Here is a 17,520-nt window from a genome sequence, read left to right as displayed (position 1 = left end):
CCCAAACCCTCCTTGCCCTCGGCCTTCTCTGTTCCTTCCGGCAGCACCACCTGCCCTCCGCCTTCTCCGTCCCTTCCGACAGCAGCCGCCGCCGCCTCCTCTCTGTGTCCGACGGCAAAGAAAAAAGAGAAAAAGAATCGAGAAGAAAGAAGAAGACGAAGAAGAAGAGAGAGAGCGAGGAACATGCCTGGTCGATTTGCTTCCGCCTTTCTCCTCTGGTTCCATCTCCTAGAAGGAGACACCTCCTTGGTCGGTAAAACCCACCCCCACGATTCCCCTTTTGTTCCTTTTTCTTTTATTTATCTTTTATTTCCTAAAATACCCCTCCCTTTCTCCTTTATTCCTCTTTTGTCCCATATATATTTATTTCCAAATCAAACCCCTATCCCACACGTGACTGACACACCCTTTTGTGGTTTAATTTGAACTTCCCAAAAAAAAAAAAATTTACTATTCTGTCCCTGCCTTTAAGCCTCCAATTATTTACTATTCTACCATTATTCTTTGAGTGTTATTTTGTTACTCATTACCATAGTAGCCAATAGTGAAGTTGTTCAACAGCTGAATTCCTATAAAGGAGAAACTGATACAAAATTTGATGCCCTCACTAACATGGTCACGTCCCTAAAGACAATGGTGGAATCTATGCAAGTTTCTATTGATCGTTTGGTGACAGCAGATAAAGGAAAGAGTCCCATTCAGTCTGGGGATTCTTCCAACACCACTCCACAGGATCTGCCAGTAACACCACCACCACCACCACATCATACACCACCACCACCACCTCCACCACCTCCACCACCATATGGGACCGGTAGACATGATGGAGCAGAAAAAGCAGCAAAACTGGATGTCCTTGATTTTTATGGAGGCAATAATCCAGAATTGTACCTTGACTGGATTCACAGTTTAGATACATTCTTCAGATGGTACGGGTTGACTGAGGCTCGAAAGATCCTATTTGCAGAGGCCAAACTGAAAGGCACGGCTCGAGTCTGGTGGATCAAGCAACAACAACAGAACCGAATCCGAGGCATTGGGTTGGTCACTACTTGGGCTGAAATGTATGAAGTCATGAATCGGCGATTCTTGCCTTCTGATTACAAGCAACGCATGCATCTCAGGTTTGCACAGTTGGAGAATTTGACCGTTGAAGAGTATGTTGCTAGATTTTATTATTTGGCCACTCGTTCTGACTTTGAGTGGGATGAAGAAGTCTTAGTGGCCCAATTTCGCAATGGTTTGCACCCTCAACTTAGTGCTGCCCTTGCATCTAGTCGACTACCTACAATGGAAGACGCCGTACAAGTGGCATATCAGGTTGAGGAAAGTCTGAAACGCCCATACAACCGGAGAAATTTTGCAGATACTTTTTCTCGAGGTACTAGTTCCATTTGGCAACAGTCTCCTACCCAAGAGAGGTCATCTAGCAAGCCACAGGCAAGTGCTACATCTATGGCTTCTTCACGACCTAGTCGGCCGTATTCTCCACCTCGACATGTTTCTGAAATGTCATCTTCACGGCCTACTCGCCCATATTCACCCCCTCGGCGTGGTTCAGATAAACCTTCTGATTCTTCAAAATTCACAGTTCGGTGCTACTCATGCCATGGATTTGGACATATCAGTGCCCAATGTCCCAGCCGTTTGGTTGCTTTTATTGATAAGGATTCTCCTATACCATATATTCCCGAAGAGCAACTTGGTTCTGACACAGTTGATTTAAGAGAAGAGCGTGCAATAGGTGAAGTCAATGACACTCTCAGTGACGATGACCAACATCCTTTTTATGTCATTCGTCATGTGTTGACCACTCAAAAAGCCACTGAAAATGAAGATTGGCGCCGTAGTAGTATTTTTTAGACTCGTGTGAAGTGCAATGATCAGTTGCTAACCTTGGTCATTGATGGAGGCAGTTGCACTAATGTTGTCTCTGAAGACGCTGTTCGTAAGCTGGGATTGAATACAGAACCACATCCTAATCCTTACAAGGTTGCTTGGGTGAACAACACTAATCTCAAAATCACAGATAAGTGTTTGGTCACATATTCTATTGGTGGATTTAAGGATACAGTCCAATGTGATGTCCTCCCTCTGAAGGTGTGCCATATCCTTCTTGGTCGACCTTGGTTGTTTGATAAGAAAGTACAGCATTGTGGCTATGCCGATACCTATGCTTTTAAGCATGCCAACAAGACTATGAAGTTTCATCCTGCCAAAGATCTCCCTGAAATTAAGCTCAAGAAGATGGTGGGATCGTTCCTCATTCAGCGTATTCCTTCAGACGGTCTCCTCGGTCCTTTCCCTAACTCGACGGAGTCGAGTTCTTTTCAGAGGAGGAGAGTTGATGCAGATATGGCTGCCCTTTCTTGGTTGGACCAGCATGACCGGCTTTGGAAGCCAAGAGCCAAGAAGAACCGGTCCAGCCCAGGGTTTTGGTCCAACAAGGGTTGGAAATAAAATTAGTAGTTTACTTAGTATTTTATTTCATGCTTTTAGTTTCCAGACTTGAACGTAGGAGTAGGATTTATTTACTTGCTTTGGTTTCCTTTTTATAGTTGTTTCCTAATTTAGGTTAGTTTCCATTCCAGTTAAGTTTCTAATTTCATGTTCCTATTTTCCTATATATTGGTTGTAATCGACTGAAGATTTAGAGAGCAATTTGATTTTTGAATGAATGTGTGAGTGTGATCCTCCTTTTCCCCATCTCTACTCTGATTTCCCCTCCTTTCCCTAAGGGTTCTCTATCAGCAAGCTTCCCAATTGTGTCACATATACTAGATCCACCAAAAGTCATGTCAATCTAGATCCATTCTCTAGACAAAGGGAGGATGATCTTGTGGGATGGCCAAACGGAGCTGAAAACCCGCTTCCAAACTGTAGTGGAGATGGGGCCAAAAAAAAGAAAAGGATATTTGACATCTTCAATGCCATTCTAGCACAGGAAGTAGGAGGGGGAAACCTGAGTGTGCCGGTAGAATTAGAAAATACTGGGTAGGGAGGTAGTTGGATAGGGCATGTTAAACAGTGAAATTGTAACGGGGGATATGGCTTTTAAACCAAATGGTGTTATGCGAAGGAATGAGGGGGTTCTTGGTATGAATGAAATCTGAAGCAGTGGCAGAGGTGAAATAACCCGAATATGAGGGCATCCAAAGGACCTTGTCTTCCCATCCACAGTGGTCTGGAGTAATGGGCGGAAGGGAAGACCGAGTTTTGTAGAATCGGAGAGTATTGAACACAAGATCAACAACCATCATTGACCAAACAAAGTCATCGACCAATTCACGAACCAACGGTACTAAATCAGCCATAAGGAGTCCGTTATTGAAGTTGCAATGTGGAAGCACAAATTCGACTAGTTCGATCAAAAGGTCAGCCAGTTTATGCTCCTATGTGGATGGTTCTTTGACAATAAGTGGAGTCCCTTCGTTCTCCATCGTTGGTGACTTTTTTTCTTGTTCTTCCACCCATTGCTCAACAACTGAGATTAGCTTGTTGAAGGAAAATTCCATACAATCGGATGTGATCAACGATTGGCTCTTAAACTCCTTAAAACTGTTGGCGAGAATTTTCAAGATTCACGTCAACGTTGATGTAGATCAAAGACGATTTGCTAGTGATGGGCTTGCTTCAAAGATTAAAAAAGAAAAGATTCTGATTTCATGGTTGATACGGGCAAGACCTGGTAGAATAGTATATCCGAGAAGTTGCAGGGAAGAAGAATCAGAAAATTCAGAACTGGGAGGGGGGGAGAGGAGGGAAGATAGAGGGAAATCATGGGGAAGAGAGAGGGGAGAGACGAGAAAATATAGGGGGCACAACCTCAATAACAAAAACCAATTCAATTAATTTGAACATGTCGTTGGGGAATGTTTACAATGTATTTATAAATCTGTAAAATAAAAGAAAAAAAATAAAAATGAAACGAGAGTCTAAAACTACCTATTGGTGGGCTGAATGAGTGACCCTTAATTCCTTCCCATCAACCTGCTGCTTTGGAAGGTATTCTATCTTCACTCCATCACCTAACAACCTAATGGATAAGGTTAACATCCTGCTAGAAAAAGGAAGAGTTCTGAACTTAAATAGAAACTGACATCTATACTCTAATTACTAATATACACTTAAGATAATCCACGATATGAAGAATATCCTGAAGCTGCAAGCTGTTCAAACCAGGCCCCACAAGAAAAAGGTTCCTGAAATTCAGGAAATCTGGTATCTTGAAAAAACAGATCTGAACCAATTCTTGAACCGCAATAGTCTGGTTTGAGCCATATGAACTGATCCAAAACAAACCAATTCTGTATTTACATTTTTTTGAATTAAGGCAAGAAGTATGTTCATTCAATGGTGTGATACATCAGAATTTTGTGCTTTTTTGCTTTCAGGCACACTTCTTTAACCTTTTGCTATGAGGTGAATGTCAAGGAACAATTTTCTATGCCTAGTAAGATGGTATTCTTTAGTTGATAGGGAGACTGGCATATGAATTTACCCTGAATCTTTGAGGGTTCATAACCCTTCGGGCCAAGGGTTTTTTTTTTTTTTTTTTTTTTTTTTTGGTGTGGGTGGGGGGTGGGGTTGGTTAATGCTTTGTTGGTTCTTGGTGTCCAGTATGTTTATGAGTTATTTGATTGATCCATACAGTTAGTTTCTCACAGGAATTGAAGAAAACCAATATTTGAAAAAGAATTGTCCTGGATTTTTGAAAGCCTTGCTCTTTGTACAAACAGGTTATCTGAAATATCATCTGCGTGAATGTTTGTTGGATCCCTTTAGAGTGCCAGCTGTTTCTAGTGCCAATAGAAGCATGGTCTTCTGACTGTATTTAATGATAGCTATTTAAAAGTGAAAGATAATTGAATCCTATCTCTATTGGTCAATTCAATTACTAAGAGAGTTCCGGTACTGAAGGGGCTGCATTTGGAAGCCAATAATAGAAAAGAAAAAATTCAAATATTTTGGAATCGAGGAGAGAGAAAGACACTAATCATTACCTCATCATGATTTTTGTTTCTCATTCATATTGAATGTAGTCTTATCACTTTGAGGTTATGAGAACCTTGTGAATTGATTTAAATTTTGGCATTCATCTTTTAGGAAAGTGGCACGGTCGAACATCATCTCAGAAGCAAATCAACTTACCATTGCCCAACCAAAGTGACGCCCAAGTTTTGCCTGAAAGTCTCTCTATACCAAATAATATCTTGCTAGATTAAGGATATGTAAGAGATGGGTTGGTCAATCCATTTTTTCCTTTGGAGATGTACTTGCAGCCAAACATGAGCACCATGGCCTTTTCTTTTCCTTCAGAAATTCTGTTGAAAGCACAATTCTCGTCTCTTAAATGCTCATGATTGGAAATGTCTAGTTGCTGCTTATCATCAGTCTTGACATAAAAAAATTCGTCTGCTTTCAGAGTGAAGAAATTATTGACCCCCAACTTTTTGTTTATGATTGCCATATACTTGTGCATTATGATGTGCATTGTATGTGTGTGGTTTTATTGTAGTTTTCCCCTTACAAAACACTTCAATTTCTGTTTAAACATGGAAAGGCTTTTTAAGTTTTGCCCGTCCAAGATTAAAAAAACTATGATGTGCTTTATCCTTTCCTACTTTCTGTCGTTTATCTTTCTTTTATTAAACCTTGTCCACTTCTTAACAGGAGAAGCTTTTCTCAAGTAAAAATAAAACAGAGGCTGCAGTTGGAAAGAAGTTAAAGGTAGACATGCTTCCAGAGATAGAGAAGATCCACAAGGTATTCAGCATTTCTTTTCTGAAATGATATCTACTCAACTCTATTTAATTTCGATATGGCATGTTCTGTACTCTCATCGATGCAATCTTGTTTTGTCTTTTCTTTTGAAGTGGTAATAACTCCGACCTTTTGTTTATTGTTGTGGATGAAGGTTCTCCCTCTAGTTGATTAATTATGATTTATTACTTTCCCTGATTGCATTCTCTTCTTTTTTGCTGCAGAGGAAAGAGAGGTTGCTGAAAAAGCAACATCGGCAGGCTCTCCTTCTTGACAGCTTCTTGAATACAGATGGCGTTGCTGCAGGGCGTTCTCTTCGTGACAGAAAGCCTGTTACTTACACGTTTGGTAAGTGCAAAGAAGAATCCATCTGAAGAAAAGAAGAGGAAGTAAATGACCGGGAATGTTTATTTGTTTTTTAATGATGATTTACTGGTTAATTGATGGTATGCGGCTGCATTTTTGGCTAATTGATTGTTAATTTGGACACTTCTGTAGATGATTATGATCGGTCTATCAATGAGGCCATTAAAATAACGAAGTAAGGATTTCTGCACTTAGAGCCATATACGTGTCTCTTTTTCTTTGTTTTCAAATTCTACTTGTGAACAATAGTCAATTTCTTTTTTATGTTACTATGTTCCTTTGCAATGACATTTATGATTTTCTGATGTAATATTAGGCGGAAACAGCCCTCCCCAGATCATGTTATCAAGAGAGAAGTTGGGATGAAATCTGAGCCTTCTACTAATGGCAAATGGCATGGTCCATCACATGCCCTGCAGCAGTTGCCCTATGATGCGCTCTCACCAAAGTCAACTGATTATGAAGATACCGATACAGAGAATTATAAGTCTGGACCACTGGATCGCAGGTATTTCAACTGCCCCTCTCCCCATTCTGACAATCCTTGATTGTGGTGAATGATTATCTATCTAATCATGGAGTCATTGTGACGTGCAGCAATCGACGAAGACAGAGGCCCCAGAGATACTCAGAGAAAGAGTTTGTTGAAGCTGTATCAGATAATGAGGCAGACTTTGATAGTGATGATGATATAGTTGGAGAAGCAGTGTATGATGAGGAGTATCTGAGGAGCCGAAAACAGAGGAAGAAGGTATCCAGCAGCTCAGAGGGAGATGAGGAGTACCGTTGGGATGAAAATGCCGAAGACGAGGAAGAAGAGGAAGAAGATTCTTTGAGCGTTAGTGAGGATACAGATGAACATCTTAGATCTAAGAAATTCCCTGGTCGAAGCAGGAGAGGAGCCAAATTAAGGTCAGTTGATGAGCTTCAGTCAGGTTTGAGACGAAGCAAGAGGGCCACTCGAAACCAAATTAATTATCAACAGTATGAGTTGTCTGGGTCAGAAGGAGATTCTGTGAAACATGAGAAATCAAATGCTTCAGACAGGCAGTCAGATGCAAGCGATGATTTGGAATACTCCATGGGAAGTCAGGATTCTCATGGTGATGAGGATGATGAGGAAGGAAAAGTTGATCAACCAGTTCAAGAGAACCATGAGACGGTAGAAAAGGAGCAAAGCCAGCCACCTGAGAAATCAAATGGCACAGGTGAGGAGGAATATAATAGCGGACGAAAAAGACGATTTCTGGACCTAAATGAGCTTGCTCCAGTTACAGGTTTTGATGATGGCCCTGGCACACCAATAAAAGATGAAAATACAGATAATTTCTAGGTATCCTCTCCGAAGAATCCGCACTCCTTTGGGGCTCTTCACACTGGCTGCTGTGAGAAAGTAGGGGTTCTTACACTCCTTTCTTGGTCAAGCTGGGCGCTTGTTGGGCCATCCAAAATTTTGCTATTAGTTCATGAAAGGGGGTTACACCTATTGAGTTCTTTCATGGCATAATGCGAGCAGCCATTGTAATGTAATTTATTCAGTGATTTCCAGCGGGGAGCGCAAAATGACGCAGAGAATTGTGTAGATAGGGTAGTCATCTTTATACTTGTACCTCCAGAGCAATTTATGCTATGGGGTGGGAATTTGTAGGGGAGTCCCTTGCTGGTCTGCTCATTTTCCGATCAATGTACAATATCCATGAAGCTGATATGGTAACAAAAGAAATTTGTTGGCCGAGTCGTTTGAGACACTAAATTTCATTTTCTTAAAGTGAGCCAATTAACTTTCATTCTTGCAGGATGGTACAATTAATTTTCATTAGTTATTGCGTTTCATGGTTTGCGGGTCGAATGATGTGATCTGAAAACTTGTTCTCTTGTAAGATTGGTGCCATCCATTCTCACAAGGCAACTCGATGTTTCATGTGTCCTTTGTTCTCTTGTTAGGTTGGTGACATCTTCACTTGAGGTAACTTACTATTTCTTGTGTAGTAATTTTGATTCTTAGATTCTCAAGGACGCGAGAACTTTTGGTTTTTCTGCTTTCTATTAAAATGTAGTTTCATAACAATTCGGTTTGTAGATGTAACTTATAATGCTGCACTCGTTCGTCATCTGACCACATGGATTCGTTTATCACTTAATTCCACCATGAACAGTTTTGGTTTAGCTGTACATACAAAGTATTAAAGTCAATTCTTTGCTGATCCACAAGATTTGGTAATTGGTGATATTGTTTATGACAGGGCATATGGATGACTAATTCTCTGTTATATTACAGCTAATATTAATTGTTCTTGTACATGTTGGCTTGTCTGCATTCTTGATCTTATCTAATTGCTTCTTGTTTTCCACAAAAAATTGCTTCTCTAGTGCTTCATCCATGACTTCAACTCTCTTTTTGGGCTTCTTCAGGAGCTTGTATCAGTGTATCTAAATATGATTCTAGGCATCCGCATGTAGCTTTCTCCAATATGATTATTAGAAAATATACATCCTTTAACTAAACTATAAAAACAAGGCTTTCAGTGGTATCTAAGATGATTAATAACATAATTTTTGCAAGGCTCTTCATATATGCTTTCTTTTGCAGAAAGTATACAGTACTATATGTAGATTAAGAAAATTAAACAATATAACATTCGAGATGTATAGGAGTATTTCAAATACATTGTAAGTTGAGAGAGTCTTTGAGATAGCATGGACATGGGGAATGGAGGCCTTTTGAATGCATATCTATGGAGGATTTATGTATAAATTAGAGAAGCTAAATGAATAAGAGGCAGACTTAAAATGATTTTGGGATACACACTTCTTTTTATTTGTAATTAGATTAGATACCCGAGCTTGGTCAGAAAACTCGGGAGAGGGTGGTTGTAGATCAGCTCAGCAAGGAAATCAAGGGAATTGGTCTTCGCTTAGACTGATAGACTAGGTTGGGTTTTGAACCGAAACAGAAGTGATACACATTCGGTACGTTTGGTGCCGTAACAAGAAAGTAAATCCTATTGATGATATTAAACAGGAGCAAAACCCTAAACGAAATTAAAAAAGACCAATTGGTAGATGCTAATTTGTTGTGATTCACTTAATCATCAGTTTAGGGATCATAAACTTCAAATTTGGATTTAAATATGTGATTTGTAATAAGTCCAAAAACAAACCAATTCAGTCGACATTCAATATCACACCTCAACATTGATGATGATATTCAAATAGTTGTGGCACCTATTGAAGATTGTTGATACAATGACAAATGAACTAGGACAGAGTTTTCTTAAGGTACGGTGAAGGGGACTCCCTAGACAGTGGATTCCAGATGCATGTGGGGTATTTTGGGGATCATACTAAAACCCTATAGGGTTTGTGCACAACAATCACGCCTCTTCTAGTTCCCTCCCCACAAGTTTTTTCGCCATGTAATATTGAAACTAGATGAAGATACGTATAGACCTGTCTGCTTTGATGCTTAAAAACCAGAAGAAAAAGGTTCTAAAAGGTATTTGCTGGGACTAAATAGGATGGCAATGTTGGAAATTTCAACGGAATAAAGATTCTGTAAGTTCAAGTTTTTTTTTTTTTTTCCTTGTTAAAAGATCATTTGTATTAAAAAGGAGAAAAAGAATATACAAAATCTGGAAAGATTCCAGGAAAAACTAAAAGCAAATCAACTGGACGAATCCCCCACCTTCGGCATGGCCATCAGCAGGAGACTCATCCAGAGCAAACAAGATAAAACCAAAATATCGAATAGTTAACAGATCCGGAATCTGGGACTTCCATGTGCATCAGCACTTTAATCCCCTTGAACCACAGCTTGCCATGAAGGGGGAACTGTCGAAGATTCTGATTCTGCTACAGACTTTTCAAGGAAGTCTGCAATATGATTTGCTTCACGGAAACAATAGGTAATATCTCACTATATTCTCCTGAGAAACGGTTGAAAGGCAGACCATTGTTGCGTCACAACCAAGGAACCACACCACTCACCACCACTGCCAGAGTCACACTCAAACCAATATCCTTCAGAGAAGGTCCTTTGCTTTCTCCAAACCCAGCATCAGCACATGAAGTTCTGCCTCAAAATTTGTAGTGATCCCAAGGAAGATCCCGAAAGAGGAGATTACCCTTGCATTATTCTTTGAAAACCCCACCTGTGCTAGCTTTACCTGGGTTTTGTAAGGAGCAACCATCAATATTAAGCTTTACCCATCACTCTTGAGGACAAAAAAAACTTCCAGCATCACCTTTGGCTGGCATCGAGAAGCAGAGATTGTTAGCTTCTTAGAGCATACCAAGTCGGCCACTGAAAGTATTCTCCCTTTAAAACAGGGAGAGATTATTTTAATTTCACCCAACATAGACGCAAAGATTTGCTTGAAATTTCTAAGATAAGGCCGTTACCCAGTGCACAAAGGCTTCCCACACTTAAGCAAGGTTTTGGGAGGGTATATAAGTAGACAGTCTTACCCCTTATATAGAGAGGCTGGTTCCCAGTTGGTTGAAACTTCTAACCACCCCATTAAATCTGTGGAAGTTTCTTTCTAGCCTTATAAAATATGGAATCAACTCAAAACCTGAAATCCATGCCTCCTTTTAGGCCTAGAACTCAGGATTTTTGAGACTACCAACTACCATAGTACATATTGCTGAAATTCCCATTCCACGCCACCCCAAAGCACTCTGAAAAGGAGGACCAGTGGAACCTGGGACAATCACAGTCAAGAAAGAGATGAAGCATAGACTCCTCCCCATGCAAACACAACTCACACCTCGAATGCAGACACCCCTTTTGCTTTTCATCTTTTCGTCACAAGCTATCTTGCCATGGAGAAGCTTCCAACCAAACACCGATTGACGTGGCTGAAGGTGCGAATCCCAAATCAGCTTCATCCATCCCACCATATGCTTAGACCTTCTTAAGCCCTCCTCCCATGCAGATTTAATAGTGAAATTTCTCAAGGTTGACAAATCCCAGCTGCAAACATCTTTCACCTGCCCCGACGAAATTGGCAGTCTTCACTTTGTCAAAAATCTCTTTCATAAAGGAGTAAGTTCAGGTTTACACCATTACATTGTCTACATAAATACTACTAGGATATTACTAGGAACCCTTGGTCCCTCTCACCTAGTCATGGTGGGAATGGTAATGGTGGTGGTGGTGGTGGTGGCGGTGGCGGCGTCGGCGGTTGTAGTACATCATCACGGCTTGCACTTCTTCGCTAGAGTTGAATGGGACTTTACTGTAGTGATTTGATGTTAGAAGTGGAGATGGGTTCTTGGGGATGATGAACTTCTAGCTCGATGGCAGGCAGCTAGGAAATTGGACTCTAGCATTTTAAGTCTAGGGAAGCCGTTGTATCAATCTTTCTACTTTCACCTTCTTGAAATATAGTAGTAGTTTAGTAATTAGTAATAGGGAAACAAGAAGCCTAAAAAGGCTGTGTGGTCTCTACACTCAAGACACTAGGAGGGGAGGGGTAAAATGACTGCCCCACCCCCATAAAAAACCAAAATCCTATCATTGTTGATGCTAATGAATTTACAAGATCTCTAGTCAAACTTGAAAAATGATGATATACCCTTAATATGTTTGCAATTACGAGGTTTTAAAATAAAAGATTACATAATTAATTGGACATTATCTATCATCTATCATCTATCATCTATCATCTAGTCATGATAACATTATTATTAGGGGAAAGGTTGCCACAACATTTGAGTGTAGATTCATGTCCATCACCTCTCACATCTCCCCCAAGGACCCACACACTCTCTCCCTTCATAAAAGACTTTAGGGAAAAAGATCCCTGCTTGGTCATGTGCGTATCCCCACACCTAGGGAAAGGGGTGGCAAAAAGACTACCCTACCTTGGATGCATGAGCACTTCCCTCGGTTGGTCCTTGTGTTGGTGTAATGGCCATGCGACCAGATAGTGATCCCCAATCTAAACTTTTATTTGACAATTTGATTTCTTGGCTTGATAACAATCCCTCCCTTTGTGATTATTATTAGGGAATGTGTTCCCTGTCCGACTGTTTAGTATACATTAGAACCTCACTTTGTCTATCCCTCTCCTCTCACAATATGGCCATAGGGGTATATGTGTCATTTCGTAGGAGGGAAGAGATACATAGACTAGAGGCCATAATGTATGCTACAAAGCCTGGCAGCATTCTTTCCCCTTATTTATTATTATCAGAGAGGGGGATTGCTGCTAGGTTACATGGCCCTATAGCAGTGCGAGGACTAATGAGAGCTAACATCCAAGAACTATGGGGTTTTTTAATTTAATGGGGGGTCATTTTGTCTAGCGGGTTGCACCATCGTGGGGCCAATGATGCAAGGGCATCCAACAAGAATGGGATTTTTCATTTCACAAGGGGGATTATTTTGGCCCTATGCACCTGCACCGTTGTGGGGGCTAGTGATAGTGGGTGTGGGGCATCCAAAATGGGTGGGATTTTGGTCATTTTCCCATCCGATAGGGATGCAATTTTTCATTTCAAAAGAGAGGGAGATGATCATTTCACCCTATGGCCCTGCACCAATGCAAGCATCGATGAGGGCGCATGTGAGGGCATTCAATAGGGTGGGATTTTTTTATTCCATGGCATGCAAGGTGGTCATTTCCCGCTTTTTGTGTCTGGATGTAAGCGCCATGTAGCTTAACTTTCTTTTCTCATATTAATTGAAAAAAGGTTATTTACCCTTTCTCTTTATATATCTTTTCATATGAAATGACTATGCTACCCTATTACAAATGAAATCATTGTTTCATCACACTTTTCATTGGTGCATTCTTTTACATGACTTGCTCAAACCCTCTCTCTTACTATAGGAAGGGCAAAATGATTTCCCCACCCCCCTGTGAGATGAAAAATCTGACCCCTCTCATTGGCCCTTATGTTGCCAGCGATCCCCCTATTGATGCTTCTACTAGTGCTCCTCAGAGTAGGGACCACACTTCCTTCTAGGGAACGCTCTCCTTATTATTGTTAGGGGAAAAAAGAAGCCATAAAGATAGCATGGTCCTTACACCAAGACATAGAAGGGCTGGGCGGGGAGGGAATGACCGCCCTCACCCCTCATGAAAGGCGAAAATCTCGTCCATGTTGATGCTTCTGCACACGTTACCAAGTGTAGGGGCTACACTGCCTTTCAAGAAACCCTCTCTGTATTATTATTTAGGGAAAATGCTTTATTTCTAGGAGCATGGCCTATTCTAGTGTTCCTTGTGTCTGTTTCTCTATATTCTCCTTATGAAATGATATCTCTACTCCCTATTTTGTGTGTGTGTGTGAGAGAGAGAGAGAGAATGCTAGCATAGGCCACACTCAGACAAAAATCATCCCTGCTATTTGTTAGGGAATTGGTTCATTGAGGGCGTAGCCTACGTTAGTGCTCCTTGTCTTTCTCCCCATACCCCCCCCCTCCCCAAAAGAAAAAAAAAGGTGGGGGGAGGAGGAGGGGGGGAAGACAATATGTCTTTCCAAGAGTGAACTAATGGGAGTGTTGGTGTTTGCCACACTTTCAGACAAAGTTCTTTTTCCTTTCAGTTATTTGGGTGAGTGTTTTCTGTGGGAGGAGGGGGTAAGCGTGGGAAGTGGTTCCCACACGTGCGGGCACAAGGACCAATGGGAGCACACAAGGAAGCATCCATAAAAGAGTCATTTTTTATTTCATGGAAAGTGGGTCGGTCATTTTGGCCCTCATATGCCAGGACGTAGAGGCTAATGAAAACATGCATAAAGGCATATCCAACAAGTCAACAAGGGGCAGAATGTAAGGGTGTTAATTGGTCGAGTCGGCCCTAGCCTAGCCGGACTTGACCACTTGGAAACCTTGCACCATGAACTCTCGTTTATGCAAATGGGTCTAGCTTTGGGGGTCATGGTATGGTTCATAATCGGATCAATCAATGTCGACCTACCTTAAATGAGCCTTAATTGGGCTACGGAGCTATTTAAGTCTGAACGGGCTCTAAATGTGTCTACCTTAAAATTCTTTTCTTTAAGTGGATTGGAGGCCCATAATTGTTCAATTTAAACATTAAATCACTATAATTTTATACAACAAAAATAATCAAATGAAAATCTTTAATAAATAAGAAAAATGATATGAGATTATGGTTATTCTTTAATAAAGGGGGTTGAGCTCAGTCGGGTTGCAACGAGTCGGTTCAAGTCGGGTCTATATTCGATTGGTTTGGTCGGACACCCGACGGGCTACTTGCATCGTAAACGCCTATTTAATAAACGTGTTGGGTTCAAACTCGACATGTTTATTAAGCCTGACATTTTTATTAATCAAGTCAGTTCAAATCAAGTCATAAATGTGTCAAACTTAATTGGTACTGGTGAGCCTATCGGTGCAGGTTCATAATTGACACCCCTAATGATGGGTCGGTTCAAATCAAGTCATAAGTGTATCAGGCTCGGACCTATCATTGTAGACCCATAATTGACACCCCTAATTGAGTGGTCATTTCACTGCCGACGCAGATCATGAAGACATCATCATTTCCAGAAGTAACAACGCAAGAGTGTGAGAGTGACTGAGATAGTCATATCACATATGCAAAGATTGAGTTAAGCCCCAATGCTAAACAAATAATGCTCACTTCTCAAGTGCTTCTATGAGACTACTCCTCAGTTCTCATTATTTCCATTCATCACCCACTTCTACAACCACCACCACTACCCCCTAAGATGGGGTCCACAGTACTTCAACTTCACACCCATCAATTATTGCCAAATAATATAATGTTTTGGAAATTAATAAACAGAAAAAAAGTGAATTGCCCTTTTGTCAATTGGAAAGCTACATCATCCATCCATGATCTATCTTTGAAATTTTAATTACATTATTTATTTTGAGGGGAATCTTCATCAAAACAGAGTAACAGTACAGAACTGAAATTCCTCCAAACTGGCTACCCTTGTAGCAAAGGACTACTAGTGTACTACCACTGCTCAAGCTCTACCGAGTATAATATCCAGAATCCCAGATGATCGATTCCACAGACTACCTTTCCTTTTCAGGCACTGATTGGTTAGCCACTTTGCCTCTCTTTTTGGAAGAAGCCCGGCGGCACCAGGAAAACAGGGACTTCTTGTCTTTGTTCATCTTTTTCACCTTCTTATCGTCTGAAACTGACTCCTCCTCCTCCTTCCCTTCTTTCTCGGTTATCACCTTCCCTTCTTCAGCATCCTTGGTGGATGGCGATTTTGCCTTTTCCTTAGCCATCTCAAGAGCGCTAAGTAGGTTCTCCAGAGAAGTCTTTGTATCTCCCTTTATGGTTTTAGGCATCAAATTCTCTGCAACATCAGCAGGACTCATCTGGGTTTCTTCCAACAACCCACGAATCCTATCGAATAATTCGTGAGAATCAATATCCAAGTAATTCTCTGCAAGGACCTTAAACCCTTCAAAGGAACAGTAGGAAAGCTCAATGTGCTTATCCATACGACCACTCCGTATCAGAGCTGGGTCCAGTTTATCCACATGGTTTGTGGTGAAAACGATGATGCGTTCCTCACCACACGCTGACCATAACCCATCAATGAAATTGAGAAGCCCTGAGAGAGTTACATCGCTGCCACGAACATCATTACCCTCTTCCTTTCCCTTTGGGAGGACCCGATTTGGGTCGTTTTCATCTTTCTTCTCCTTTTCCTTTTCTTTTTTTCTCTTTCCGGTCAGGTCAAGCGAACAATCGATGTCCTCGAGAACGATGATGGACTTGCCGGAAGTCTCAATCAAGAGCCTCCGCAGATCCGTATTGCTCTTCACGGCGGTGAGTTCGAGGTCATAGATGTCGTAATTCAATAGATTAGCCATGGCGGCGATCATGGTGGTCTTTCCGGTACCTGGAGGGCCGTACAGTAAATAACCCCTTTTCCAAGCTTTCCCGATCTTGGCGTAGTAATCCTTGCTGTTACTGAAGGTGAAAAGGTCCTCCTCGATCTCCTTCTTCTTCTGTAGGTCCATAGCCAGATTCTTGAAGGTGGCTCGGTGCTGGAAAGCCACGTGAGTCCAGGAACCTCTCCATCCGCCGGAATTGTTGGTGTAGAGCCGCCGCTGACGGTTCCGCACCACCACGTTCTTCCCTTCCTCGAGAACATGTTTGAGGTAGGAATCTCTGACAAGGTCGCGGTGGCGCTTGTGGAAGGAGAGCTTGAAAGAACGCTTCTCCTCGGAGTAGTCACTGCCACCGTAGTAAGGTTGGGGACGGTTGGTGGTGTGGACTTGTGACTTCCACCAGAACTTGACACCCTTGAAGAGGTCGGTGACCTCCTCGTGGTTGTCAAGGTTAAGGACTAGATTTGCAGAGTTGGTGGTGATATCGGCTTTGAGTCGCTTCGCTTGTGAGGAGGAATGGGTTCCGAGGTAGGCTTCGATGGCGGTGTAAGCTTCGTTTCTGCTGAAACGACCTCCGGTGTTCTCATGGAAGCTGATCTGAATATATGGATTCAAGAAATTTAGGAAGTGGAAGGCGTAAGCTTGTATGAGATCCCGGAGATGTCGAGGGAAGTATTGCTGGAACATCGCCGACGCGAACATGATTCCGGCAACTATTGATCCCAGTCCGGCCCATGTCTCCCCCATCATCATCATCTCTCTCCTCATCTCTCTGTTCTGAGTTCTGTTCTATCTATTAGTTCACACTCTTCACTCTCTCTCTCTCCAGCTCGTGGGAAGAAACGAAGGACAGCAACTTCCTTCCGAGTCCTTCCCGTGTTCACTTGTTTTCCACACTTTGACACGCTGCCATCTATTTATAGGAAGGGAGAAGAACAGGTGTCATCATATGATTGGAAGCATATATATATATATATATATATGGCCTCGTCTATGGATTTGAATCATTTATAAGGGAGAGAGAGAGAGGGGATGATGTGGATTCAACCATTTTGTTGATAGGAAGTGACGGTCAATATAATGTAGCAGTGTGGAAAAGCTGTTAGATGCGAATCTTTTCTATGAATTTACTTGAGATGGGGAATGTGCCAGGAAATGAGCGTGTGTTATAGCCTCCTCTTCACTATTCTTGTCCAAAATTATTTGACGTTCCCACTAATTATTTGATGAGTTATTTTTTGATGTAATTTTCTTTTAGCTCCATATGGCTGCAATGGGAACTTAAATGAAAAAAAAAATGAAATTTTCATACTTTATAAAAATATATATTTATAATTATTACTTTATATGATTGCATAAATTATTTAATTTTTTTAATCATATTTAGTAATGATATATTTTATATGTAATTTATATTTTACATAATATAGCCATGGGTTTTAGATGTCAAGTAAAATAAAATTTTATAATTAAATTTGAAATAATTTGAAATTAATTTTAAAATTTACATATATTTTATTTTTAAGTAT

The 17,520-nt window shown here is 41.1% G+C and overlaps 2 protein-coding genes across 4 annotated transcripts in view; one reads left to right on the top strand and one right to left on the bottom strand.

Annotated features, from left to right (window-relative positions):
- The window catches only part of LOC122079308 (DDT domain-containing protein DDR4-like), a 23,314-nt gene extending 14,974 nt beyond the window's left edge, over nucleotides 1-8,340 (top strand). For 2 of the 3 annotated variants that reach the window (XM_042645671.1, XM_042645670.1), the window contains 5 exons: nucleotides 5,674-5,766; nucleotides 5,988-6,111; nucleotides 6,262-6,304; nucleotides 6,446-6,637; nucleotides 6,727-7,882. In XM_042645671.1, coding sequence (XP_042501605.1) covers nucleotides 5,674-5,766; nucleotides 5,988-6,111; nucleotides 6,262-6,304; nucleotides 6,446-6,637; nucleotides 6,727-7,462 — 1,188 coding nt within the window. In that variant the 3' untranslated portion in view covers nucleotides 7,463-7,882. Of the gene's footprint in view, nucleotides 1-5,673; nucleotides 5,767-5,987; nucleotides 6,112-6,261; nucleotides 6,305-6,445; nucleotides 6,638-6,726; nucleotides 7,883-7,925 lie in introns of those variants that run through there. The other variant, XR_006140408.1, reaches the window with a different exon arrangement.
- A 6,568-nt stretch (nucleotides 8,341-14,908) lies between these two features.
- On the bottom strand, nucleotides 14,909-16,896 carry LOC122079779 (AAA-ATPase ASD, mitochondrial-like). The gene has a single exon (XM_042646492.1). It carries the CDS (start codon nucleotides 16,757-16,759, stop codon nucleotides 15,155-15,157), a length of 1,605 nt encoding a protein of 534 aa, XP_042502426.1. The 5' UTR covers nucleotides 16,760-16,896; the 3' UTR covers nucleotides 14,909-15,154.
- Nucleotides 16,897-17,520: the final 624 nt, after the last annotated feature.

The sequence above is a fragment of the Macadamia integrifolia genome, chromosome 5, assembly GCF_013358625.1.
Source record: "Macadamia integrifolia cultivar HAES 741 chromosome 5, SCU_Mint_v3, whole genome shotgun sequence".
Classification (NCBI taxonomy): Eukaryota; Viridiplantae; Streptophyta; class Magnoliopsida; order Proteales; family Proteaceae; genus Macadamia; species Macadamia integrifolia.
This window is presented reverse-complemented; position numbering and strand designations above follow the sequence as displayed.

Excerpts from the sequence above, each read along its gene's own strand:
- LOC122079779 (XM_042646492.1), bottom strand. The coding sequence starts at position 16,759 with ATGAGGAGAGAGATGATGATGATGGGGGAGACATGGGCCGGACTGGGA.